Genomic DNA, 26,052 nt, shown 5'->3' on the forward strand with positions numbered 1-26,052 from the left:
CCGACCTTACCCCCGGCATCCCCGGAGCCCAGACCGGGGGCTGCGCCGGGGGCTGCGGCCACGGTGCTTCCCGGCCCCCCCCCGCTCCCACCCTTGTCCCCTCCTGTCGGGACACGGCGGCCCGACGGGGCCCCGCGCTGCCGGTGCCGGTGCCGGTGCCGGTGCCGGTGCCGAGCTCTCCGCTCCCGGACGGGGCGCACACCCGTGTCGCCCCTCGTACGGTACATCCCCACCGGTTAATCACCGGTACCGCATCCCCCGCCCGCCCCGTCCACGCGTGGCTACTTACCGGCACAACGATACCGGCAGCGGTACCGGCAGCGGTACCGGCAGGGAGGGGAAGGGAAAGGAACGGAGCGGGGCGCGACTGTGCGTGGGGCAGAGCGCGCAGCCCCCGCCCGTGTCCGCGCCCGCGCCCGTGAGCGCCGCCGCCCCCCGCCTCCCCCGGGAGCGCGCCTGAGCCGGGAGCGCGCCGGGGGCCCCATCAAGGCGGGGACCCCCCCCCCACCCCCACCCCCGCCCCGGTCCGGACCCCCGTTCCCCCCGGGGGGATTGATGCCGGTAGAGCCCCGGTGCGCCCAAGAGGCGATAACGACGGCGCCCCTCGGCAGCGGGTGTCGTGACAGAGGCAGCGCTCCTCACGACAGGGGCTGTCGCAGGCACGGGGGAGAGGCTCCGCGGGGTCCGGACCGTCGCGGCGGGGCGGGGGGTTGTGTGTGTGGGGGGGGAGGCTCCGCGCCGCCGGTTTCGTTAATCCCCCGCCGCTTCGTCGCTCACCGCGGGGCTGCCGGGCTCTGTCACGACAGCCGTGTCGCCGACAGAGCAGGCGGAGGAGCGTCTTCCCGCCGTCGGGGCCGCCGTGGTTCGGTGCGGGGGGCGGCGGGGGGCCGGGGGGGCTCGGCCGGGTCGATGTCCGCGTCCCTCCCGCCGCTCCTCGAACGAATCCGCCGCGGACATCGCCCGGGGAACCGGGGGGAACCGGGCCCGGGGGCTGCCCGCTGCCAACCGGCACCGAGCGGCGGGGCCGGAGCTCCGGGCCGGCCCCGGGCCCCGGGCCCCGGGCAGGACCTCGGGGCTGCAGCCGGGTGGGTGTCCCCGGGGGGGCGAGTGCGCTGGGTGCCGCTCCCCCCCCGGGTCCCGGCCCCGAGGTGCCCTCGGGTGGGGGGGGGGGCCCCGGCCGGGCACCCCCGGTACCGGGTGAGAGAGAGCGGCTCCCACCCGCTCCCTGCAGCACACACACGCACACCTTGCGGTGTGCACGCACACGCGTGGGCACACCCGCTCCCTGCAGCGGTCACACGCACCTTGCAGTGTGCACACACGCACCCTGCAGTGTGCATGCACACCTGTGTGCACACCCATTCCCTGCAGCGCACACACACACCTTGCAGCATGCACACACGCACCTTGCAGCGTGCACACACACCTGTGTGCACACCCATTCCCTGCAGCAGACGCACGCACCTTGCAGTGTGCACGCACGCACCTTGCAGCATGCACACACGCACCTTGCAGCGTGCACACACACCTGTGTGCACACCCATTCCCTGCAGCACACACACGCACCTTGTAGTGTGCACGCACACGCATGGGCACACCCACTCCCTGCAGCGCACACCCATGTGCACACACCTGCTCCCTGCAGCGCACACGCACTCGCATGCGTCACATGCACACCTTGCAGTGTGCACGCACACCCATGTGCACACACCCGCTCCCTGCAGCATGCACACACTCACATGCATCACATGCACACCTGGCAGTGTGCACGCACACCCATGTGCACACACCTGCTCCCTGCAGAGCACACGTGCACCTTGCAGCGTGCACGCACACGCGTGGGCACACCTGCTCCCTGCAGCACACGCACGCACCTTGCAGTGTGCACATACACACGTGCGCACACACACACGTGCGCACACCCGCTCTCTGCAGCGCACGCACACACCTTGCAGTGCGCACACACACACACGTGCGCACACCCGCTCCCTGCAGCGCACGCTCACCCGCACACATCACCCACACACCTCACGGTGCACACCCACGTGCACACGCACCCGCTGACACCGTGCAAGAACGGGGTGCCGTCAGCGGCACGGGGAGGGGTGAGCGGTGTGAGCCGGCTCCCGCCTGAACCCAGGGCGGGAGCTCCAGGTTTCCCAGTCTGGCCCCAAATGAGCTTTTTTCGTGGAAGGACGGAAAAAGTGGGAAGGAGCCCGATCCCTGCGGGGTCCTGGAGCCCAAGGACCCCGTCGGTGACCGAAGGGACGCAGAGCGGAACCACGATCGAGTTTCGTGTGCTAACAAACCAGTACCGGGCCATTTTGTCACGTGGAATCCAAACTGCAACAACAACAAAAAGGAAAAGTTATGAAAATGATGGGTTTTTTCCCTCGGTAGGGAAAGCGAACCTCATTTCCACCTCTGAAACCGTGTTTACTGGTGTCCCACGGCTGCTTGACTGGGATCGTCTGCTCAGCGGCGGGGACTCAAGCCAGCAGGAGTGGGTACAGGCAGCCCTGACTGCAGGCAGGTGCCAGCAGGCAGCGGGGCTGCTCCGGGAGACGCAGAGCTGTCGGTAGCACCAAACCCCTTCAGGAGCAGGAAGGCTCCCGGCGGAGGCACCAAATCCTCTCGGACGCGGCTCAGCTCTGCTATAGTCCATCCAAACCTCCCCTCCCTGACTGCTACCGCGGGAGATGCCCCCGTCCCGCTCCCGGGATGCTGTGTTGGGCAGCAAATCCCAAATTCTGTCCCATTTATCCCCAGCCTGCTCCCGGCATTGCTGCTGACCTGCACGACGTCCGTCTGCGGCCCCAGCTCACCTCACCCCTTCACACGCACACCCAGAAACAGAGAAGCTTCGTTAACCAGAGCAATAATCGTCCTTTATTAGGCTGAGCTCCCCACGGAGAACCCGGATTCCGGCGTATATTGCTTAGGACCATCAAAACCCATCCCTGCTCTTCCTCGGGACAGCGCGGTGGAGAGGAAGAGCGGGGAGCGGGCGCTCGGATAGTATAAATTAAGAAGAAAAAGGAACATTTGCAGCGCCGGAGCATCGGACGTTGCCTCCGCAACGCGTGGCTTTGCTCAGTTGGGCAGCGGCTTTTCGCAGACGTAGTAGCACTCATAGGTGCAGTAGACGTCGTTCCACTTCCCGGAGATCCAGACGTGGGCACAATCTTCGTTGTGGTGGCTGTTGTTGGGCTCTCCCTCCTTCCAAAATCTGGGCAGAGAAGGATTAAACTGAGCGAGGGCAGCAGGGGCAGGCAGCTGAGCGGAGCAGCTTTCCCAGGGGCTGGGAGAAGGGCAGGGACTAGCTAAACCTGTCTGATTTTAGATGGTTTTAGATGGTTTTAGATGCTAATTCTTGCCTCTGCTGCTGTGTTACACCTCGTGTGAGTGCCCGTCCCAGGGCAGGGTGAAGAAAGCCGGTCTGCTGGCTGAAACAGGGGCGTGCAGGCAGAGAAGCTGCCTGCTATTTTGGGGTGACGGGCGTGAAAACGCAGGGCAGGCCGGCACTCACGTGAACGTGGTTTTATAGTCGGTCCCGTCGATCCATTCCCATTCCCCTTCCGAATTCTCATCCGTGAGCCCGATCCAGAAACGCTCATTCCTTGTCCTGAACATGATAAAATTCTGCAGCGGGGAGAGGGATCAGGAGGGAAAAGCACCAGCAAATGGCTCCTCGAGCCGGCAGGCTCGGGGCAACCTCAGCTCCGCGTTTGCACCGTGGAGGAGCCGGCGAGGTACAACTCCGCGCTTGGCTCTTTATTTACAAGGTGGAGATGCAGGATAGGTGCCGGCGCTGTGTCTAAGCATCACAAGAGAAACCTTGGATGCAGGCAGCCGGCAGGCAGAGCAGGATCTGCCTGCTCTCTGCTGGCTGATACAAAGGATAACAGCACCAGCTCTCAGCTGCCCAGCCGAGGTCGGGGCGTGCAGGATGGCAGCAGGGAGCCGGGGAGGTACCGGGGGGGGCTCTGCAGAAGGCCGGGGCTGCGGGCAGGATTACGGGCAAGCCTGGACTTCCCTGCCTAGAGCTGGGGTCTTTACCTGCTTGGCGTAGCTGTTAATGATAGCCAGCCGCGAGTGCATCTCTTCGCACTGAGCCTTCGCCTTGTACCAGCTCATTCTGGTTAGGGAGAAGTAGTAACATTTTCCATCAAAGTATTCCCATTCCCTGGAGCTGGGTCCGCAGGGAAACACTGGCGAAAGAAGGATGGGGGGGGGAAGTCAGGGGGGATCACGAGCAGTCGAGCTGGTCCTCGCCGGGTTTGTCCCAGCGAGAGGGTTTTCCCAGCAGCGCTCCGGTGCCAAACTGGTACAGACGCAACGGCACAGCCCCGCAGCTTGCTGTATATCGGATTGCCACGAAGGCGGCAACGAGCACCCAAAAAGGCTTCTATTACAAGGAAAAATTGGTTCTTTCTAAAATATAAAAGTGTTTGCTGCTGGCAGAGCAGCAAACCCAGAAGGGGATGGGTGCCCTGCACCGCCTTACAGCGAAGCAATCCAGAGCAGGAACACTTTGGGGACGGTTTAGGAAAACTTCAGAGGGGAAGCAAAGCTGGGGGGTTTGGGCAGCAGCCAGGACTTACAGAGAAAATCCCTGCCAGAAAAGTTCTGTTTCCGTTCCGGGTGCACCTCGTTGAGTTTAGAAGAAACGGCTGAAACTGTGAGAGAGAGAGAGACGGAGAGATGTTGGGTTATCAGTTCTGTTGCTACCCGCGAGCCGACCGCCCGCAAGCACCTCACCCCGGCAAGGCTAAAGACATCTTTTATTTTTCCAGCAGCCTACGGGGCAAAGAAATCCCAGGAAATTTAAAATACTGGCTTATAGCTTGGATTAGCCAGAGATAGCGGCGTGGACGCCAGCGGTCACTGCACGGGACGGGCTGGGAGCTCCTCTGGTCGCTCTGTCCCGTGGAATTAGGAACTATAGAGTCCTCTAAGCGCAGGAGCGTGCACTTAGACCTCACGTGTCTCTTCCTCCTCCCTGCCTAATTCATTAATTCAAAGATGTCCCGGTACCTCTGGAGAGCGACACAGCAAACAGGGTGATGATCAGCAAAAAGGAGAGGGCCAGGAGCAAGTACACCGTGAAAAAGGATCTCAGCTTCTGCTGGAAGAAGTTTCTGTCTTTAAAACAAAACAAAAGAGAGGTGAAAATATTCCCCGCGGATCACCGGGATTTTTTTCATAGCTCTTCTGGTTCCATTTATAGAAGGGTTAATAAATAACCCGGAATAGTTAACTATTTGCTACGGAAGCCAAAATTTGGATGATAAATCCTGCTCAGACCCGCCCGGGGGGCTGAGAGCACCCCGAACCAGACGGCTGTCGCACAGTGCGTTGTGTTAGCACTGGAGAGGCCTCGCTAAAGGGCAGGGCAGGTGATCTCAGGTACCACATAAGCAAAATAAAAAGAAATGATAAGCTTACACCGTGTATTCCGGGCTGTGACATGTTTCTAAACCCTCCCGGCTGTCTAGTAACCCTTTTCAAAAGGGAAACGGTTCCCTAAGTGACGGTCCGGGGTCTGGAGGGCTCTTTGCTGTCCCTCGCTGGCATCAGGTCCCCTTCTCGGAGGGGCTGAACCTTGGAAATACCCATGGGTTCCAAGGTTTGACCTTGGGAGGTTTGCAAGGGTGTTGGGCTACTCGGTTTGAGGAGCTCGACTTGGGAAAGCTCCAGGAAAAGCCTAATTCTGCTCCGGTCCGGGACACTTCCAATGCTAAACGCACTCGGGTGGTTTGGCACCACCGGCTTCGCACCACCACCAGCCCTTCATCGCGGTGACGGACGGCCCTTTCCGTCATCTTCCCTCTGAGCCTCAACCCCAGGGACAAGCTCATCAGGGTGAGGGTTCCCCATCCCACCCAGTCAACCCCGTTAGAGCTGATCAGCCAAGCTGCCTAAGCAGAGGAGGAAGGAGAGCACGGACCTTCCTCTCCCTCAGAAACCCAGCACGGTGGTGGAGGAAGACCACGCTACAAGATACAGTCGCGTTCCCCTCTCTGCTCCTGCCCGTCTCCTCGAGGTGGTCGGGTTGAAGGGCTGGCGTGCCTGAAGTTTACCTTTAAAAACGCGCAGGTCGTCGTGAAGATGTTCCTCATCCATCCTGGTACGCTGTGGCTGGGAGGGGAGGATGAAGCTTAGGATCAAGTAAGGAGAAGCTTTTTCACCGGGATCTCCGGACTAGAGAACCTGCGAGACCTCTAGGGATGTTCAGTGCAACGGTTATAATTTAACCAGCAGTTTTTCAGGCTGTCTCCTCCTGGTTTGTCCTCTCAAAATAGCAGCTTGGATTGTGTCCACTTCCAATAATCCAGCTGTCTGGAGGTTTTCCCTCCAGCCAAGCGGCGTGCCCTTTTTATTTGTAACTCTCTCCGTCCCTTCGGAGTAAAAAAAAAAAAACCTCTCAAGTTTCTGAAGGGGTTTCCTCCAAGTTGAAGGGAAACGACCAGACCGCTTTGGAAATGAGTTGAGTCTGGAAAACGGGGAATGGTCTTTGGTTTGGAAACCAAAGCCGAAGGCGCGAGCGTTGCCCCAACGGACGCGCTCGCCCAAGAAAATAAAATGGGTCTGGGTCTGATAAAGCACCCGTATGAACGCTCCGTATAAACCTACGTGTGACGGAGGCGGAGGAGCAGCTTGCTGAGGAAGGGTCGCTCCCCGCAGTGACGGATAACCCGGAAAGGTTAGGGCCTCGCCGAGTTTTCTTTTCCCTTCGGTGGCTACGAACTTCTGCTCCTCTCAGCCCCGAGAGCCGTTTCATGCGCTGGCTTCGCCGAGGGTTTAGCTGGCTCTCTGTCAGGCTTTTATTCTGTATTTTTAAGGAAGTTGGGCTTTGGCATCATGATGTGCGTATAGACAGCCCTAAGGTGGGGCTGGGGGAAGAACGGCTCAAGTTCAAGGTTGGCAAAAGAAGAAATGGAGAAAAACAGAGTAGAAACCCCCTGAATTTGGAAATTGGAGGCAATAAGGGTCTAGCACGGCCCTCCGAGAGCTTCAGTAGATGCGTGAGGAGGGTGAGCTGCTGTCCTACCGGGGCAGAAACAGAACTGATGATTCAAGAAGACCCTTTCAGTCTTTTATTCCTATAATTTGCCCGGGGTCATCCGATATTTACAGCTCCCCTCCTGCTTCCCAGCCTGAAAAGCCCTCTTTGCGCCGTATAAGCTTGTAATTGCTGTTCCGTGCTATTCCGCGTTTAGCAATCACGCGCTCTGCGGAGATGATGGAAAACTGGCAAGTTGGGACTGTCGGATATTAAATTACGTTGTTCGGAGCGCTGCGCCGTCAGGCTCGCCAACGTCCCACGGCAAACATTGAGAGAACATCGAGGTTCCCGCCGCATCGAGCCGCGCCTTGACTGACTGACGGATTGTTCCCGTCTTTAATTTTCCCTTTTGCCGTTTTGCCTTCACTCCCCGAGCCCAGAGAGTGCTGGGACAGATGGTGCTCGAAGTTTTAATAACGCTAATTACTCCAGCGTAAATCTCTGGCTCTGTGATAAACACGGAGCGGTAGTTATTAAGCCAGCAGCCTTGGGATGCTTTCCAAAGCGGAGCTGGGGCATTTCGCTGTTGTTTATTTGCCCCAAAGCTATCACTGAGATTGTGCGTAGGAACAGAAAGGAGGCCAGGGCACAAAGACCGGTTGTTAACGGCGCGGCGACGAGGATTTCATCACGGGGGGGGGGGGGGAACGGGGGGTCACTGCCATCCAGGTCTGCCTGAAAGCGAACGGCTTCTTGCGTAAGCTGGAGGGCAGGGGGTGCGTGGGGTGAAAACGATCCCAGAAAAGGCTCAGCGGAGACATCAATCCTCCTAGGAGAACGCTCTTGTCCGAAGGGAGGTAAAAAAAACCAAATCAGTGAGCAACTGCGGGAAGCAGCAGTTCACATCCCCGTCGGCCCGGAGCAGGGAGGACGCGAACAAGGGAGGAGAACCTCTCGGGGAGGGGATCGGGGCGTTAAGAGGATCCAGGACTCGGGCGTTTGTTTGAGCTCTTTATAATTCCACGCGTTTCCCTGTCGTAAGGGAAAAAGCTTTGCTAGGAGCGAAGGGTTGACTAAATCGGGAGACAAATCGATGGGTCTCCCCGAGGGACTCGCGTGCCAAGCTCTGGCTGGCCGCAGCCTGGCCGATGCGCCGACGCGGTGTCCCCGCTTGGACCTTCATCCCGGGACAGCAGCTCTCCAGCTGTTAACACCCGAGGAGGCCGCTCGGTGCCGAAAGCTGCCCGACTTTATTTTAACAAAGACGAGTTAAAACATTACAGCGTGCGAAAACAGAAATCAAAAGCATTTTTATTTAATAAAGACGGCATTTGATTTAAAAACATCCTCGGCCGACTCAACGACCCAAGAATAGGAACGCCACACCGCTCAGGGTCAGTTATCCGGTGTTACGACATTGCGGGGAGGACAATAAAAGGTGATGAGGAAACGTGGCTGCTCCCAGCAGAACCCAGAGGTTAAGGGCAGCCCCCGGCGATGCCCGAGAGCACGTGCCAGCCCGTTCGCTGCGCAAATGAGACGCGTGGCTCCGGGGACCAGGCGTTCCGGAAGCCCCGCGACCAAAACCTTGCTGAGGAGTAACTTGAAGAACTGAATTTGAAGGAAAGTAGAAGGAAGACGACATCCTGGACTGAAAACGCTCGCTGTCTGGGTAGCTCGCCTGAGCTCTTCCAAGAAAACAGCAGCTCTGGCACGTCTCGCTGAGGTATTTCTTCCCTGGCAGAGTTTGGAGCGTACGTGCAGGGCGGTTAAGCAATCGGAGTTAGATATTAACTGGAAGCCCGAGGTCTGGGCTGCCAGATCTTTTTTTGTCAGCGGCAGGAGGGCGCCTCACTTCGCTCCTTCAATTCTGCGCTCATTAAGCTGCTGCCTGATGTCTAGCGGTGGGGGAAGAGGAGCAGAGAGAGGTTAAACTCAGAAGCTCAGCCAGTCTTTGGTCAGCTCATCAGTGGGGTTCCCAAAAGCTGGGTGCTCCCCGGCTTTCCTGTTCCCCCCATCCACGGAAAAAGGGGGGTGGGGGGAAGGAATCCTACCAAGAACAAGTTCCTGACAAACCATTTTCCACGACACCCTTGCCGTTTTAGCCCCAACGGAAATTCTGTCCCAAAAATACGCACAGCAGCTCCCCGGCAAACAGGCTTCACCCAAAAAGCAGCACTTCAGGCGCAGTAACGAACGGCCAAAGCCCTGCTGCTTCAGGCTGCGTGTCAAGGAGCATGTGAAAAGCTACAGTGGGGCAAACTCGCCTGAATTTTATCGATCACTTCATTTTCCAAGCGAGCCCCGCCTAACTTGAGGTTCCTCAGCTGGGGCAGCGCTCGGCACAAAGCAATAACGGCACCGGGGGAAATGGTATCGCAGAGATCGAGGCACAGCGTCTCCAGGCGCCGCAGGGTTGCTAAACAAGCCAGACCCGCGTTCGTCAGGGAGTAAGCGTCGCCGATCTCCAGGAACCGGAGGCGTTTCATGTGGCGCCCGATGAAGCCCACGGCGGAGTCGCCGATGACGCAGTGGCGCAGCGCCAGGCGTTCCAGCTCTTCCAGGCGCGGAGCCGCTCTCTGAATCCCCGTATCCGTTACGCGGTAGGTGCCAGAAAGGCTCAGCGTCTTCAGGTGGCTCTGGGAGGAGACGTTCAGCAAATGGCGATCGGAAAAGGCAGGGACGTTGCGGACGACGAGGTGCTGCAGCTGGGGCAGGGCCCTCGCGGCGGAGCCGCAGAACCAGGCGGCGGGGATTTCGCAGCGGGTCAGCTCCAGCGCCGTGAGGGAAGGAGGGATGGTGTCGTAAGGGACGGGGCGGAGGTCCGTCTCTGCCAGGGACAGCCGGCAGAGGTGGGGACACCGCTTCCCGAGGGCGGTCAGCAGCGCCGGGGAGAGGAGCCGCTGCTTGCCGCCGGAGCGGAGTGTGCCCCGCACCCGCAGCGTCCGCAGGCTGTCGCAGAGCCGCCGCCGCACTAGGTGCCACAGGGTCCGGGAGCTGATCTGGGGGGGAGAGGGGGGAAAGGAAAAGGGTCTGTTCCCGGGGGGTGGGCAGGGGGGCACCAGCCCTGCCGGCAGTGAGGTGATTCCCCCCCCTCCCTCAGCCCCCTGCCTGCACTGGGGTGACTCCCCCAATCTCAGCCCCCTGCCTGCACTGGGGTGACCCCCCCGATCTCAGCCCCCTGCCCGCAGTGGCGTGACCCCCCCCATCTCAGCCCCCTGCCCGCACTGGGGTGACTCCCCCCATCTCAGCCCCTTGCCTGCACTGGGGTGACCCCCTCCCCATCTCAGCCCCTTGCCCGCAGTGGGGTGACTCCCCCCCATCGCAGCCCCCTGCCCGCAGTGGGGTGACCCCCCCGATCTCAGCCCCTTGCCTGCACTGGGGTGACCCCCCCCGATCTCAGCCCCCTGCCCGCACTGGGGTGACCCCCTCCCCATCTCAGCCCCCTGCCTGCAGTGGGGTGACCCCCCCGATCTCAGCCCCCTGCCCGCACTGGGGCGATTCCCTCCGCCGCCGCCCGGTACGGGAAGGCGGCTAGGCGGCCGGTACCCGGTGCGGGCTCAGATCCACATGTCTCCAGACCATCCGGTCCAGCGCCAGCCGTTGCCATCGCCGGCAAACCCTACGGGGAAGCGGGAGGCGATCAACACCGGGGCCCGGGCGGGGAGGCGGCGGGGCCCGGTGCCGGTCGGGGGGCGGGGGGTGTCCCACCTGGCCGCCCGCAGCCGGTCCCGCAGCGGCAGCAGCGCCAGGACTTGTAGTAGCACCGAGTCAGGCAGAACCGGCAACTCCACACCGTCCGCTTCCGCCATCTTGGCCGCTTAGCCCGACAATGAGGCGGGCGTTGCGCGCGTCACTTCCGCTTCCGGCTCAGCTCCCGGTAGCTTCCGGTTCGGACGCCGTAGCGGCTGTGGTGGAGTGACGCAGAGTTCGGTGAGTACCGGGGGGGCTCCGGTGGGATCAAGACCTCCCTGTTTAATCCCCCCGGACCTCATTCTGTACCAACAACTCTCCCCGGTGTTTCTTTCCCCTTCCCGGTGCTTCTTCACTCCTCCCCGTTAACCCCCGGTATCCCGTCCCCCAACCCCTCTCATCCCTCAGGCAACGATGATCGAAGTCGTCTGCAACGACCGTCTGGGCAAGAAAGTGCGGGTAAAATGCAAGTATCCCGGAGAACTGGGGGCAATGGGGGGGGTCCGGGGTGGGGGGGCTCCTCCCGGTTCTCCCCCCGGTTTTCCTTAACGGCCCCGCCAGTACCGAGGATTCCATCCGCGATTTGAAGAAGCTGATCGCGGCACAGACAGGGACCCGCTGGGACAAAATCGTCCTCAAGAAGTGGTGAGTGGAACCGGGGGATAGAGGCAGCTCCGGATCGGCGGGGGGGGGGGGGGGAGCCCCGACGGCCCGGAGGGCCGTCGGGGCTCCCCCCCCCGCCCCCGCCGATCCCGGGATGCTGGAAACGGTACCGGCCACCTGATAGCTGTGTTTTCCATCCCCGCAGGTACACCATCTTCAAGGATCACGTCACACTGGGCGACTGTATCCTTCTCCGGGCGGGTATTTTACGGTGTTAACGGGAAGGGGGGGGTCTGGGGGGGGGGTGGGGTGTCCGCGGCTCCCCCTTCCCCCGCCATCAATCTCCACCCTTCTCCTTAACTCCATCCTCCAGATGAGATCCACGATGGCATGAACCTGGAGCTCTACTACCAGTAGCGGCTGCCATCCCTTCCCGGTTTCCCCCCCCCGGTGCTCTCCTTTTTTTTTTTTCCCGTGGGATCCCCCGCCTAATCCCGGTTCCCCCCTCCTCCCCTCCCCGGTATGGCTGAGCTGGAGCCATGTTGAAGCTCTAAACGTGCTGTAGTTACCCTGGAGTGTTTAAGTGGTTTATAATAAACGTGTCTCTCGAGTCTCTGGTTGCTGTGGAGCTCCGGGGGCGGCGGGGACGGGGCACCGGGAGCCGCCGAACCGGGAGGGAACGACGCGCTGCGCGCTCCTACTTCTTTTGTCCACGCACGGCCACCGTCCGGCCCCGCGTCACGTGCCCAGGGCCGCTTCCGGCTTCAATGCGGCCTCCCGCCCGCAGCCAATGAGCGCCAGAAGGGCGGGCGCTTCCACCAACGGCAACGCGGGGAGGTTGGGCGTTGCCTTCCCTTCGGGCCAATGGAGGCAGGGAAGGGGCGGGTTTGCCCCGCCTCCTCCCCGCGCCAATGGGGCCGGGCTCGGGCGCGGGCGGTGCGGGAGGTGCAGCCGAGGGAAGATGGCGGAGGAGGAGAAGCTGCCCGCGGGCTGGGAGAAGCGCATGAGCCGCAGCTCCGGTACGGGTAGCGGCGCCGGGAGCGGAGCGGCTGGGGGGTGCCTCTTTCCGTGGGCGGCGGGTTGGGCCTCTCGGGGCATCGGAGGCCCGGCTTCTACCCCGGCGGGGGTGCGGCCCGGTGGGCCCGGCCTGGGCCTCGGTGGGGTCTGAGGGACCGTGAGTGGGACCTGGGGGCGGCGGGGTGTGGAGAGCTGGGCTTCGGACGGGCCTGAGAGCCACGGTGGGGATCTGCGCGGTGCTTGGCTCCGGGGCTGCCGTGCCCGAGGGGCGCCGTGCCCCTGGGGGGGTCGGGGGGGGGCAAGCGGCTCCCGGGACGGTGGTCTGCCAGGGGAGCGATGCTTGGGGCGTGAGGATGTATGGGGCTGGGGTGGGGGGGGGTTTGCTCCTTCTGAGGGAAGCGGGGCAGGGTGGCAGAGCCGAGGGAAGGCTCTTTATAAAAGGCCGGGTTAGAGCGCGGCAGGGCGCTTGGCCCTCGGTGGGGCTGCGGTGGCTCGGGGAGGGAAGCTGTGGGTCAGGACGGTGCTTTCGGCGGGGTTTTGTCCTTTGCGGCGAGAGCTTTCCACGCTTAGCGGCTCACAAGTCGTTCCTAGGAGGTCGCATTCTTCAGCTTGGCTGCTCGGCTCGTTTGTTTGAGGTGGAGGCGATGAGGCTGAGAGAGAAGAGGGGCCCGTGTGAGAGAGAAGAGGGGCCCGTGTGAGAGAGAAGAGGGGCCCGTGTGAGAGAGAAGAGGGGCCCGTGTGAGCCCTTCGTTGCCAGAACTACCGCGGTTGAAGCATCCTGGAGGGAGGGAGCTTCGTGGCTGGCTAGAATTAGGTCTAGGCTGTTGGTTGGGATTGCAACCGGGAACTTGGGCTCTTTGCTACTAGGTCGTAGCTTCCCGCTGCACAGCTCTGCTGCTGCAGTCCCTCACCTTGGTTTGCTTGGCTTTTCTCTTGAGTCTGGTCTGCTCCCAGCTTCAGTGGAGAGCTTTGGGGTGAATGATTCGGTAGAAGAAAGCAGAAATCACCTCGGTCGATGCTGTGAGTTATCGCAGGTAAATGTGTGTGTGGCTCTGAGCGCTGGAAGGCCTTCGAGCAGCAGAATTACCTGGCTCTAATGCTGAATGTGTTGAGAGGTGACTTCACAGGAGCTTCATTTTCTGCTACCTGGGGAAACCATGGATGTCTTGTGCAGGAAGGTCTGATTTCCTGGTAGAAAAAAGGTGATTTTCAGAGGGAAAGGTCTGTGCAATACAAAGATGTGATCTTCGCTAACAGTAACTCACCGCGTTTGCTGCGGGATGTGCTTAACTGAGCGACTTTACGCTGCTTCACCCTCGTAAACAGGGCTAGAGCAAAACGCAGTCTTATTCCCAGGCCAGAAACCCGTCACCGTCTGCCTTCCCGGCAGCGGCAGGGTGTTGCCTGGGGGTGTTTGTGGTTCCGACTGTGTCGGTGGGTGTTCTGTCGCTGATCTGTGCCAGCGTCGTGAATTGCAAAGGCAGCTGGAGCCTGCTTCTGCGCGGGGTTGTTGCTTTGACTAAAGGCGCTTCCCGACGGAAACGCTTGCGTAGGAAATGATGTGGAGTTGTAAAGCCTTGTTTCCTACCTCGTGTGTTGGAGCTGATCGCGTGGATGTGGCCAAGCACTCGGAGAAATCCAGTCTTCTGTGCCTTTGGGGTCAAGAACCCGATTCCTGGGGTCAAGAACCCGATTCCTGGGGTCAGAAACTGATTCTTGGGGTCAAGAAGCTGATTCTCAGGGTCTGCCAGGAGCTTTTTTTAACCCCAGCCCCCTCTCTCTGTCCACAGGCCGTGTGTATTACTTCAACCACATCACAAATGCCAGCCAGTGGGAACGGCCCAGCGGCAGCGGGAAGAACGGCCAAGGGGAGCCTAGCAAAGTGCGATGTTCACATCTCTTGGTGAAACACAACCAGTCCAGAAGACCCTCGTCGTGGAGGCAGGAAAAGATCACGCGGACCAAAGATGAGGCACTGGAGCTTATAAATGGCAAGTAAATGCAGGAGAGAGAGAGAGAATATGATGCTGTTGAAGGGGAAAAGTCATTTTAAGGCTAGAATTGGACCCCGAGATGAGTGGTTCAGTGTGTCCTGAACTTGCTAAAGCAAAGGTTTTTTTTTAAGCCAAGCGGTTTGAACATGGACTTTCGTGTGGCTCAGCCACTCGGAGAAACAAATTTGCTGTATGATTAAATGACGTAAAGATAGGTCCCAGCCCGTGTGTCTTCCCCTTTGTGTTTTTTTTGTAATGTTATTTCAGAGGTTTGTTTGTATTTTCTTTGTAAATGTGTATTTTTATATTAAAAATAAAATCATTTAAAGCTAAAACAAACGCTCTTTAAACATTTCTTTTTATTTAATGTCACTTGACTCCTTGCCCTAGTAGCAACTTAGAGTAAGTTCTAATTAACCTCTGCTTGAAATCAAGTTGCTTGTAGGAGGCAGTCAACCTTGCACGAGGCTGTACGGATGACCTGATCGGCCCGGGCTTTTCCCAAAGTGTTCTGGCTTGTGATCTGGTCTAGGAGCGAGGGCGCTGCATGTCTTCCGCAATAGGGGATGTTAATCTTTGCAGCCTAGATTTTTTTTCCTTGCAACTCTGGCAGTAGAATTGAATTGATGTCATGTTTCTTCAGCATTGAGGTTTTGATCTTATGGAAGCAAGTTCGAAGTCCAGCTGTTACGACTGGCTTTTACCTCTTAGGATAAGGAATTTGGGGGCTTGGGGTGAGGTTTAAATCGGTCCTGCTGATTAATTGATGAAACTGAGACCACGCTCTTTAGCAGGCAGCTTTGTCTTTTCTGGCAGTGAGGTTGCAAAGGCTAGCTGACACGCTCTGGGCTGTGAACGCGCAGATATGAGCCGCAGTACTGGGCCTGTCTTATCTTTTATGGCTTCAGCAACGAGGGAGGGAAGATAGGGAGGGTGTTTTGGCTATTGCCTTGGTCCCCAGCAACAATAAATTTAAGGCCTTTCTTGTTCGAAAGCCCTGGGAGGGGAAATTTCTGTGCTAAATAATTTGAAGCAGCGAGGCGGTGACCAGCAGGTGGTATCTGCTCACCGCCTTTTGGAAGGAGGAGGTTAAATTAACTGGCACAGATGGGAATTTTTTTTAGGGAATTGTCCCCTTCAAGTTAGGGTGGCTGAGAAAGTGTGACCGGAGGTGATAAAGCGGGATGCACGCTGAGTGTGGAGATCTGTGCCAAGGGAGTTGAGACTGTTGCAAAGATAAATAGATTGAAATATTTCAGCCGAGCTGCAAATTCTCTCTCTGTCGCTTCTCTTCTCTTCTCTGTCTTTTTTTTAAAAGAATAAAACTGTTCTAGAGCCATCTCTTGGAGTGATACTCACCAAAAGGCCAGCGCAGAGCTTTCTACAGATCAGAGGTTAAATGATGCATGGTGCTGGCGTGTTTTAAGCAGGCATTGATGAACTTGGATCTTTGTAAGAGGGAATCACTTACATTTTAGAAGGGAAAGTTGTCTCATTATCTCTAAAGAGGTATTTCAGGAGCTTGTGACCAGGTAGGCTTTTTGATACGTAGCTGTTCTGTAAACTAGTTATCTTTAGAAGCCTGAATAACGTTATTTGGACTCAACAATTGACATCATTCTTACTTTGTTTGGGTGTTTTTCTTTGAGATGCCGTAGTTCTCTGCTACCTGATAAGGTGATGGAAAGAAACAGCTTAAACTTTCCTTGGCTTGAAAGAATGAGATTAAGCTTGACAGCTTCAGAGCCTTCTCACTATCAAATAACTCTTTCATAATCTCTCTGTGGTGTCTGAAGAGGAAAGAGTTGTGGTTAAAACTTGCTTCATGTAAATGCCCTGCTTGTGTTCTTGGTAAAGGCCGTTAGGGAATTAATTCCTATGATGGGAATACCATTGTCAAAAAAAAACCCCAACCACCTCTCGGTCCGCATTTGTCCCCGATAAACGCTATTCCTGGGAAGGTCATAGGGAACATCAGCTTCTGATTAATTATTCTGTGGTGGCTTCTTGAAAATTACTGTAAGTTAAGTTGCTGGAACAGCTGAAACTTATGGGGAGGATGCACGGCTTAGCTCCGCTACGGCTCCTGACAGTCGGGCGTCAATGAACTTTTCTGAACAGATGTACTGTACCTGGTGAATGTAATTATAGCATAGAATTGTCTAAGTAGGTCTCTGGGGAGGAATTTGTTTGACAGGCACAGTACCACACATTTTCATGTTTTGTTTGGAGATCGGTTATGTCTGAGAGATCTCCCTCCGAATGTAGCGCTGATGTTAATGCTTTATGCAATAAAAATCCGCGAAAGAAATTTGATTAGGGAGTTCTGTGCTCCCACAGGAGAGGGGACGATACTGAAGATAAATGTTTTTGGTAGGTGAACTTGACTGATATCAAATATTCCATTTGATGGCTTTTCTCTGATAATAAGGGAGGAGAGTCGAGAGAGCTGGCGGGGTGCGTCACCCGTGAATGATTTTTAATCCATTAAGAAAGTTGCAGTGGAGGATTAAATGTAGGTTAGCTCTCCCGTTGTGTTACAGCAGGAGTTGGAGGACTTGGCTCACCTGGTGCTTTTCTGATAGGTGATAACACGGCAGGGAATGTGGGACTAGAAAGAAATGTCAGATTTGAGCCTGACCCTGATATTAAAGGTAGCGAAACCTCTTAGTCCCCTCTGGAAGCTTTATCAAGCGCTGTTTAAGAGGCAGTTAGGGTTCTGGCTGAATTTGCTGTGAAGGTTATTTCGGACCACCTCTGCTCTGATGCGTAGAAACCCGGTTTCCAGCTAAATACTGCTTATGATGAGTTTCTACCCGGTGTTTTTTGCATTAGTGTTGTTTAATTACTTAATTAAATTTAATTTCTTCCTGATGTTGACCTCTCAGTGGATTTAGAGAGCCCTGCTCTTTACCAGCCTGTTTTTGCACGCTGAGCCAACCAGGCTTTTAGTTGCTGGTGATGTAGGTCATCCCTTCTGCTGTTTCTACTCTTAGCCCTCCTTTGCACTTCAGTTTCGATTAATCTTTCTTGAGCGTGGGTTCATTGTGGTCTGCAATATTCCGGAGTAGCTCTCGGCTGTGCCTTCTACTGTGGCATTTACTACTGCCCTTCTCTCTGCTGAGGATACCATGACTTCAGTGCTGTGTTTCTGGCTTTTAAAGTCGTACTGCCTGTTTTGGAGTTATTTGTAATTCCGCATTGACGTCCTCCTCTTTCTGATCGAGCTCTCTGCCTACAGCAGATCTTTTTGTTGTTGTTGTTGCGTTTCTAAACGGGTGTGCGAGTTCGCTTGGTGTCATTGGGTCTGGCTTGGTCATTCAGGTCACGTTTAATGTTCTGATCCTCCTTTCTGCTGACAGTGCTTCCCCACCCTCCAGCTTGTTATTTGCGTGTTTCGTTAGCTTACCCCTCTTTCTTTTTGCACAATCAGCTAGGATTCATCCCAAAGTTCAGTCCCCGAAAGCTTCTCTTCCCCAATACTCCCCATTTCAGCACAATCCACTGCCATTCTTTGTGCTCTTTTTGCACTAATCTCCCATTATTCAATTTCACTTACGCCTGGAGATTTTTAAGGGTAGTTTGTTAAAACCTGGACAGTACCTAATCTGCGTAATTTGTTCTAAATGGCTGAGATCATTTGGGGAAACGGTTCATTAATCCCACTTCACGGAGCCAAAGTTTAGACACGAGGTGCCGGTGTCTTGTTCCGGTAGAGCTGGCTTGAAACAACTACCTCAGCCTTAGGCTTTATCCAGGAAAACCCTCATCTAGTTGACAGGCAGATTTTGCTCTCAGGCTGGTCACCGGCATAAAATTAGGAGGTTTTAATAACTAAATTCTGTTTCAATGTGTAGTTGACTGGTTTGCTCTGCACGCTTATGAAACTCTTCACCACTAGGAAGCTGCTGATGTGACCAAGGCAGACAGTTCAGGATATCAATGTAAACACTCTGATCCTTAATTTGGATACTTTATTACGTTAACATCAGCGTATATCTTAAAGCTGTAATTCCTGACACTTCTGGATGTGGTGTGTGACGGGTATTTGCTGGGGATTGGCAGCTATAGGCAATTAGATACGTATTTATGGTGGTGCCGATAGGTATTTTTAGGATAAGCTCTGTTTTGTCAGCAAGTAGACTGTTTATGCTCAAGCAGCTTGGTTTAATAGGATGAACCAGTATCAGTTTCTTTCCTAAAATGTATGAATGCTGTGAGCTGTCTTCCGCCCAGATAAATAATCCTTTTTCTCTTTTTTAATACAGGATAAATAGCTGTTGTCTTAAGTTCTGTAGAGTTTCAGACTTTCATGTTAGGCTTTCTCCACCTGTACGTGTGCACTCTGAGCAGCAGGTAGGATAAATGGGTATGATCTCACGTAGGTAACGAGCGCTGGCGTTTTCTGTTAAAGCAGGTTATGCACTTTAGGAATTAAGATAACTTTCTATGGCTTTTGAACTATATTCAGGACGCCTGTTTAATAAAACTGAAATTCTAGAACCGGAGGTAATCAATCTCCTATTCCCATTTTTTTTTTTTGGTAGCTTTTCCTCGTGGCCTGTCCAGCTGGAAAAGCAAACCTAGCTGTCCTGAACGCCTTGCTGAATGCCAGAGATTTAGGCTAGTGGCAGCTGATTTAAAGGGACGACTGAATTGGGGAGGAAAAATGAGCTGTAGGGTAGAAGACTAATCTGAAGACTTAAAATCCCTTTGTTTTGGTCTCGCTAGCATTAAACTGCAATAAAAGTGTTCATTCAAAAATTGATAGCCTGCTTTTGCAGTTGCTGCCGGATATGTCAACTCCTAAGAGGCAACCTCCATTCTCTCATTAAGGAATGTTTTCTTACCTGCCCCCAGCCCTCACAGATGTTTCCTCAGGTGTGTACGAGTAAATAGCATTAAAACAAGCTGGAAAATACTTATTTCCTCATCCTTTTGCATCAGAAACTGCCTTCTTTTGTCAGAGCATCCCTCCAAATAATAAAGCCTAGCTCTTGAATTACGTGCATGACCCTTTTTCAGGTAGGCATCTTCCACTGCTTGCGGCTGGAATAAACTATGCTCAGCCCAATTTTATTTTTTAATTTTTTTTTTAGAGGTTTATCTAGCAAAGTGCAGAGTCTTTGTACATGCAAGCTACAGGGCTTAAATGGGAGTGACCTGAATTAGGAAGTTTGGTTATCGAAACCAGGAGCCTTAATAGCTTCGAGGGGAGGGAAACAACATTTCTTTTCTCTTGATTTTTCTGTTAAAGAAAATCAGCTGCTTCTCAGTGTTTCTTTTTGAAGGTGGAAGACTGCTTAGGTCTAAAATGGAAGACAGTCAGGCTTTGCCAATTCTTTCAAAAGCTGACAGGAGATTTCTGGAAGGAGGGATTTAAAAATTAAACAAATCTCTAGCGAGAAACCAGTTTTCTCCTGGTACGGAGAGTGGCTTTGGGTTGGAAGCTGGAGCACCGGTTTGGGGCTGTTCATGTGTGCTTCGGGACATGTGTGGATGGATTCCTCTGGGAGATGCTCCCTTGCTTAAAATACATGGACGAATGATTTTTGCAATGTAATTTAGTCTTCATTTATCACTTGTGGTCCAAAGCGCGGAAGGCAAGCCCCTGCGGCAGGAGCAGGCTGCGTTGGGGAGGTGGAGGGTTAGCTGGCAGCCAGACCTACAGCAGATAGAGCTTCTGTTCGCAGGCTTCCAGCCCAGCTTACACGACTGTTCCTCATGCAGAAACATTGCTTGCAACTGGTACTAAATTGCGTTTTGGTGGGGGGAGGCTGCAAGTTGGACCGGGGATGGCTTGGGATTTTGATCAGTGGTTACGCTCCTTTTAATGAAGGAGCTGAAGGTGGTTGAGCTGCATGAAACTGCGCAGGATTTTCTTCTTGTCTCGAGAATCCATGAAAAGCTGCCTGATGCGGTGTTAAGGGACGTGTCAGTGGCACTTGTGCTTTGCTCATCTCTGAGAGCAGTCGGTATCTGTAATTAGTGGCTCCGCAATCATGTTATCAAGCTGTTGACTGGAAAATATGATCTGTCTCCTAGGTTTTCTTGTTATGAGCTAGCAGGGGGGGTTTTCCGCTGGGCCGGAAAGATTCAGAACAGTGAGGCAGAGCTCTCGGTTAAGAATACTACAAATATTTCTTAACTGACCTTTTAAAAAGCTGTCTTGACAAATAATTCAGTCCTCGGAGATTCTTCATGCTCGGTCTTCTACCGAGGTGAGCCCTTCTGAAATCAAAAGCTCATCTATTTTCAAGCCCAGTAATAAATTCCCATGCTTCAGGGGTAGTAGTAGGCGGAATCAACTTTTTTTTATTTAATAGAAGCTTAAATAGAAATGGACCACAGTGCAAAGATGGAAACGTGCTTGGAAAAAAAAAAAACCTGAGACAAGTGCTTTTGGGGTGTTATGAAAGTTTAGTTCTGGCTCTGTCTTCCTTCGGGAGCTTTGAAAGCCTCGCTTCACCTGCGTGGTGTGCGTACGTGGCTGTTTGGGCCCTTCTTGCTGTGGGATGTAAAGCTTAAGGTGAGGTTTTGGGGGGGGTTCTTTTTTCCCCATTTTTTCCTTCCCCTGACTGAGTTATGCCTTGTATTTACAGGCTACATCCAGAAGATAAAATCGGGAGAAGAGGATTTTGAATCTCTCGCTTCTCAGTTTAGCGACTGCAGCTCGGCAAAAGCGGGAGGCGACCTGGGTGCGTTTGGAAGAGGTAAGTCGAGCTCAGCCTGGCAACGCGAACGGCAGATCAAGATGACAGGGTTGATGCTGATGTTCTTGGCAGGGGGTGGGGTTTAATAATGCACCCCGCTGCTGGCGGAATGAACGTGAAAATGGATTTATATGCTAGGCGGCCTGCTGTGCAGGAAATGTAGTTTGATGCCTAGAAGTTAAACCAATTAGGAATGCAACCATAATATTATTCTAGGCAGAGAGGAGATGATGTGCAAACGCCCTTCGTGAAATTGGCTTTTCCCTCTGGAAAAGGATTTTCCAGCTACGCTGAATGGAAATCCGGTTGCACAGCGTAATGAGCCATGAGTAAGGAAGTGGATAAGTCTTGCTAACGGCACGCCAGATAAATGATTTGGCATTCTAGTCTTCAATGAGAAAGCTATTAACAAATTGTGGAAATAAAAACAATTCACAGCCCACCGAAATAATGGTGCTGGTGAGAGGTTTTGTTGCAGGATTATCGATCAGTGCGGTGAGGGAGCGACAACAAAAAGCTCATGGATGCTTCCTCGTTAATGAGATTTGCCAGTGGGAGGGGAAGAATCTTTGGGGTGGGAAAGTGTAGCAGTGAAACCTCTTTTGCTTTATCTTACGAATGCTTTTTGCAGTAGTTTCCACTAGGAGGAAAATATAAAGCAATGATGTCATGAGTACAGCTACAATATGCAAAGAACAAACCAAAATCTTTTTATAGTGAGGGTGTCCATGCATATTTTATTTGAAGAGGGTCAAGAAAGGTTCTTGCCAGGGAGAGAGAATGCTATATTTATTGTTATAATCTGTGCCCCAAAGTCACAGGCCCTTGCAGCGATCCCAGAGGAAGATCTGTAGTAAGAGCAGCCCACGTCTGGAATGGCGAGCAGCACTCCGGCGTGTCATTTTAATGGAAGTTTTTTTCCTAAGCTCACGCTCGGGCTTTGTGGACTGAAGCATTCAGAAGCTCGTCTCGGGCTCGTACCCTGCAGCAAGTATAGAGACTTTGCAGGAGGTTTTGCACGGCTGCCTCGCCATGCCAGGCTGTCACCCCACTTAGCCTGTCCTGGCAATATTGAAAACACCAGTGGGCTCGCTGCTGCTGCAGACGTAACCGTGGAAGGGGCTCCTGAGTCACTCTTTCAGCCCCTGCTAGCTGAAGCCCACCCGACTTTGGCAGGTGAAACTGTATTCAGGAATGTAGTTTGGGGTTTTTTTTTTCCCCCACCAAAATGTTTTAATAGTTTAATAGTTTTAATCACTATTCCTTTTTAGGGTGCAGTGTTGCTACAGTTCAGCAACGGTTGCTTCCTCAAATAGATCCTTTCAGTCAGGGCTAAACAGTGATACTGTATGGATTCGTATCTAATGAAGCATTGATGCTAGGGTGCTGTGTCTGCTCTTTTGGGTTCAGTGGAAACTCAGCTCGTTGTGCTCTTTGGAGATGTACGGAAAGAGATTTATATTTTTTTTTTTTTTTTTTCCCTGGCTGCACCAAAATATAAAGAAATGTTGCAAGAGCCAGTTTCCACTAGATGGCATTGGAACCATGCGTGGTGGCCAAACCCCTGAGCTGTCACTCCATCCCCCTCTCTCCCTCTTTTTTTTTTTTTTTTTTTTTTTTTTTACTGAGCTGAAAATGTCATTTGTTAGAACTTGGAGCACTGGTTGCTTTGGAGGTGAAGTTATTAAAACATTTCAATTTGTCTTCCTGAAACCCTTCAAAATAAGTCATGTTTCTGCTGGAGGAAGACCGCTGTGGTGTAGCAGGGAGGCTGTTACCTCGTCTGAAGTAAAGATTTCAGGTCCTAGTGGAAAATAACCAAAAAAATGCAGGTGACAAGGCGGGTCTGCCTGACAGTGAATGACACTGGCTTTGTAACTGGAGCTTGTGAGCCCGGCAAGCTGCTTGCCTCTCCTAGCAATTAATCTCCATGCTGAAATGAGAGAAGTGAAACTCTGGAAAGTCATATGCATCAGGTCACTTCGGTGATAAAACCCTTTTTTTGGAAGGGGAAAATACCAAGCTGAAGCTATTGCTAATCCTGAAAGGGAGGAATTGAGCATCTTTTGTGGCATCTACCTGCCTTGCTAGAGAAAGAGGGTACGGCTGGATGGAGGTTCTGAAATAAAACATCAATCCTGGAGATGCTGCTGGGCTAGATGCTATGCGTTTGGGATGTGTGGCCTTTGAAGGGGTCGGGAAGGTTTCGTTTGCAAAGAGATTGGTATATCGCTGCAACGTCTGCTGATGAGCCAGCTGTCAGGCTGCCTAGAAGCTTTCTGCAGCCCTCTCCTAATGTGCTGCGGAGTCCAAAGCTCCAGCACCGCCTTGAAGCTTGGAGACGAGGGTCATAAACTTACAGGAGATTTATGTTGCGTTTTTGGCAAGACGCTGGTCTGTACATCTCCTCAGGCATCTCGAGGCAAGCTCTGCGAGCGTGGTCAGTGCTAAGAGCAGAGAGTAAAGGTTCCCTCTGCGCCTGGGGGACTGTCACCTCCTGGCTTTCCCTCGCAGGCATCCTGTCCTTCTGCTGAAGCTTTTGCTGAGAGTCCCGCGGTGAGACTCTGACCTGTTGGTAACAGTAAAACCTCATTATTTCGGCTGGGGTGGGCAGTTTATCTGCTTTAACTTCTGTCACAGGGAACCGGGCAAAAATACTGGCCCCCTTGAGCCCCCCTGTAGCAGGCTGGTGTCTCTCTTCTTGGCTTGAATTATTCTGGCTGAGCCCTTGTGCTGCTTATTCCTTCTCCCCCCGTGCAGAGCTGCGGTAGTTCCGCTCGTGAATCCCCGTGCGGGGTCCTTCCTCTGAGCACCTCTGGCTCTCCTGAGCCTGGATTACTAAACCTCCTGCAACCCAGTGCCTTGGAGACTGGAGCCTTAAGAGCAGTTCTTATCTAGGTCATGACATTATCCACGTGTGCCTTGTAAATTATTTAGCGCAGCTTGTAATTCACACCGCATCCATTCCCCCTGCGTACCTGGAGGGCACATGAGACTGGAAGACGAACATCCACTTGTGCCAGTGAGTCTGCAGAACAGGTTTCCTCTGCCTTTTGGGTCCGCGGCTCTCCGAGTATCTTTCCTTGCTGCAGCGATGTCTGTAGGATCTGAACAAAACCCCCTGTTTAAAAAAGAAAAAGTCTGTGTACATGCATGTGTGAATGAGTTGTTTTGAATCATCTTCTGGGAGCAGATGAAAACAAACACCCCCCTGCAAGTTATTAATTGGTGACTTTGTTGTTTGCCTGGAAGCTGTCTTCATTTGAGGCTTGCTTGCTCAGAAAGCTCTTCCACTCGTTGCTGAGCTTAATTGAACTTTCTGGTGTCTGCTCTCTGCAGGTCAGATGCAGAAACCTTTTGAAGATGCCTCATTTGCGCTGAGGGCTGGCGAGATGAGCGGACCAGTTTTCACAGAATCAGGGATCCACATCATCCTACGCACAGAGTGAAGTGCCTTGGTGACATGTAGAAAGGAAAGGGCGAGGGGAAGAAAGGAAAAAAAAAACAAAACCTACTCCAACCCTGCACTCTCCCAAATGAACTTCATATCCAGTTTAAAAAAAAAAAAAAAAAAAGCTCATTTCATATCTCAATATCTTCTGTGGCACCTGACACAATGTTTTTCACCTGCAGAGATGCATGGTTAGCCAAGGGTGAGAACACAATCAAAATAAGACAGTAGCATCTTTCATAAGCAGAGAGAATGTTAAAAACAACATTGCTGGCATGCCACAGCTGCTTGAGTTAGATTGACATGTCTCCTAAGCCGAGGAGTTGTCAATGCTAAAGGTCACACTTCAGTGCTTCCCACATCCACCCTGTTAGAGACGCAGAGTATTTATTGCAGCGCAGCACTGATGATGGCGAAGCTGACTTGTGAACTCTGGTGCTATGACGGAATGAACTCCCCAACCCTTTGCATGTTCCTTTAAACGCATTTGAACCAGAATGGACGGTATTTGCTCTGCAGTCCGGTCTCTTGGTTTGTAGAACTGATTGACTAAAGCCATTCATAAATTGACCGTAAGATACCAAACGATGAGCCCGCTTAGCATGGGGCACCCATCCCTCGGTGTCCGTCCGTAGCTTCCCTTAATGCGGCTGTCTCGGCGAGGATCGTCCCTCTGTCCCGTCGCGCAGTGGCACCGGGAGCTCTCTCCGCTCCTGCCGTTGCTTTGACTCTAAAACTTGAAGATGCCTTTTGGTTCCGATTACAAACGAGAGAGGCTAACGGCCAGTAGTTCCCAGTGCAGGAAGATCAGTAGCCAGCCTGAGCTGTGTAGCGGTACGTAGGATGCTGTGTGCTTCCCGTTCCAGCCTGAAGTCACTCCATTATTTAGACACGACAGTGCCATTCTGTAGGGCGGACTGTATTGTGGATTTTCAGTTTTAGCTAGAAGGCTGTTTTTGGTTTTTTTTTTTTCCTCAAGCTCCTCTCGATCCACTTGTGGTTTAAACACTGTAAGTCATTGTTTTCCAGTTACACTGCATTGCTTATGTTTAGCGAAATAAAAACGGAAAAAAAAAAAAAAATCCCAGCTTTGGTCCAATGCAAACCAGCTGTATAGTTCCAGTTCTCTTAAGCAGAAAATAAAGCCCTCTCCAATGAAACATTTCAAGAGCTCTGGTATTGATTATTTCTCCTCCTTTGCCTGTAGAGATCTTGTTGCTTCTATTAGAACAAACAAAAACCTCTGCAATATGTGCTGAGTTGGCTCTTGCTGTTTGGGGTTTTTTTTGGGGGGTTGTTTTTTTTTTTTAATCCTAAAATGGAAATGTGGCTTGCGCGCTATTAAGAAAAACTTCTCCAAATTTGTCTTAAGCTATAAGCTAATGTTCTTTATTCTCTTTTGTCGTTGGGTTCTCCTGCTTTGCGTCGAGTCGATGTCTTATTTCCTAAGAGCTGTTTAAATCCTGGCGCAAGGTGTTACTTCAGATAAGGTAAACCCAGTACTTCTAGTGCCATTTAATAACTAATTCCTACCTCTCCTCAGTTCTGCAAATGTAGGTGTTCCATTTGCGG

At 53.5% G+C, this 26,052-nt stretch overlaps 4 protein-coding genes across 4 annotated transcripts; 2 read left to right on the top strand and 2 right to left on the bottom strand.

The window, feature by feature from the left end:
• Positions 1–3,093: 3,093 nt before the first annotated feature.
• On the bottom strand, positions 3,094–6,126 carry LOC127028706 (hepatic lectin-like). Its single transcript, XM_050914405.1, has 6 exons — positions 6,073–6,126; positions 5,038–5,128; positions 4,605–4,679; positions 4,060–4,211; positions 3,530–3,642; positions 3,094–3,229 (listed from the first exon to the last, which is right to left on the bottom strand). Exons 1-6 carry the CDS (start codon positions 6,124–6,126, stop codon positions 3,094–3,096), a joined length of 621 nt encoding a protein of 206 aa, XP_050770362.1.
• A 2,171-nt stretch (positions 6,127–8,297) lies between these two features.
• Positions 8,298–10,821, bottom strand: FBXL12 (F-box and leucine rich repeat protein 12). Its single transcript, XM_050914435.1, has 3 exons — positions 10,721–10,821; positions 10,559–10,631; positions 8,298–10,011 (listed from the first exon to the last, which is right to left on the bottom strand). Exons 1-3 carry the CDS (start codon positions 10,819–10,821, stop codon positions 9,238–9,240), a joined length of 948 nt encoding a protein of 315 aa, XP_050770392.1. The 3' UTR covers positions 8,298–9,237.
• A 79-nt stretch (positions 10,822–10,900) lies between these two features.
• On the top strand, positions 10,901–11,915 carry UBL5 (ubiquitin like 5). Its single transcript, XM_050914440.1, has 5 exons — positions 10,901–10,942; positions 11,111–11,172; positions 11,264–11,347; positions 11,511–11,548; positions 11,679–11,915. The coding sequence occupies exons 2-5, from the start codon at positions 11,117–11,119 to the stop codon at positions 11,720–11,722; spliced, it is 222 nt and encodes a 73-aa protein (XP_050770397.1). The 5' UTR covers positions 10,901–10,942; positions 11,111–11,116; the 3' UTR covers positions 11,723–11,915.
• A 351-nt stretch (positions 11,916–12,266) lies between these two features.
• Positions 12,267–25,650, top strand: PIN1 (peptidylprolyl cis/trans isomerase, NIMA-interacting 1). Its single transcript, XM_050914424.1, has 4 exons — positions 12,267–12,324; positions 14,113–14,313; positions 20,919–21,029; positions 24,369–25,650. The coding sequence occupies exons 1-4, from the start codon at positions 12,267–12,269 to the stop codon at positions 24,476–24,478; spliced, it is 480 nt and encodes a 159-aa protein (XP_050770381.1). The 3' UTR covers positions 24,479–25,650.
• Positions 25,651–26,052: the final 402 nt, after the last annotated feature.

Source organism: Gymnogyps californianus, unplaced genomic scaffold (genome assembly GCF_018139145.2).
Source record: "Gymnogyps californianus isolate 813 unplaced genomic scaffold, ASM1813914v2 HiC_scaffold_40, whole genome shotgun sequence".
Taxonomy (NCBI): domain Eukaryota; kingdom Metazoa; phylum Chordata; class Aves; order Accipitriformes; family Cathartidae; genus Gymnogyps; species Gymnogyps californianus.

Coding starts and splice junctions, on each gene's coding strand:
- LOC127028706 (XM_050914405.1), bottom strand. CDS start 6,126: ATGGATGAGGAACATCTTCACGACGACCTGCGCGTTTTTAAAGGTAAA. Junction 4,212..4,604: donor TTCTGGCAGGGATTTTCTCT/GTAAGTCCTGGC, acceptor TTCTTTCGCCAG/TGTTTCCCTGCGGACCCAGC. Junction 3,643..4,059: donor TTAACAGCTACGCCAAGCAG/GTAAAGACCCCA, acceptor TCCCCGCTGCAG/AATTTTATCATGTTCAGGAC.
- FBXL12 (XM_050914435.1), bottom strand. CDS start 10,821: ATGGCGGAAGCGGACGGTGTGGAGTTGCCGGTTCTGCCTGACTCGGTG. Junction 10,632..10,720: donor GACCGGCTGCGGGCGGCCAG/GTGGGACACCCC, acceptor GCTTCCCCGTAG/GGTTTGCCGGCGATGGCAAC. Junction 10,012..10,558: donor TGGATCTGAGCCCGCACCGG/GTACCGGCCGCC, acceptor TCTCCCCCCCAG/ATCAGCTCCCGGACCCTGTG.
- UBL5 (XM_050914440.1), top strand. CDS start 11,117: ATGATCGAAGTCGTCTGCAACGACCGTCTGGGCAAGAAAGTGCGGGTA. Junction 11,173..11,263: donor AAAGTGCGGGTAAAATGCAA/GTATCCCGGAGA, acceptor CGGCCCCGCCAG/TACCGAGGATTCCATCCGCG. Junction 11,549..11,678: donor TCACGTCACACTGGGCGACT/GTATCCTTCTCC, acceptor TCCATCCTCCAG/ATGAGATCCACGATGGCATG.
- PIN1 (XM_050914424.1), top strand. CDS start 12,267: ATGGCGGAGGAGGAGAAGCTGCCCGCGGGCTGGGAGAAGCGCATGAGC. Junction 12,325..14,112: donor GCGCATGAGCCGCAGCTCCG/GTACGGGTAGCG, acceptor CTCTGTCCACAG/GCCGTGTGTATTACTTCAAC. Junction 14,314..20,918: donor GGCACTGGAGCTTATAAATG/GCAAGTAAATGC, acceptor TTGTATTTACAG/GCTACATCCAGAAGATAAAA.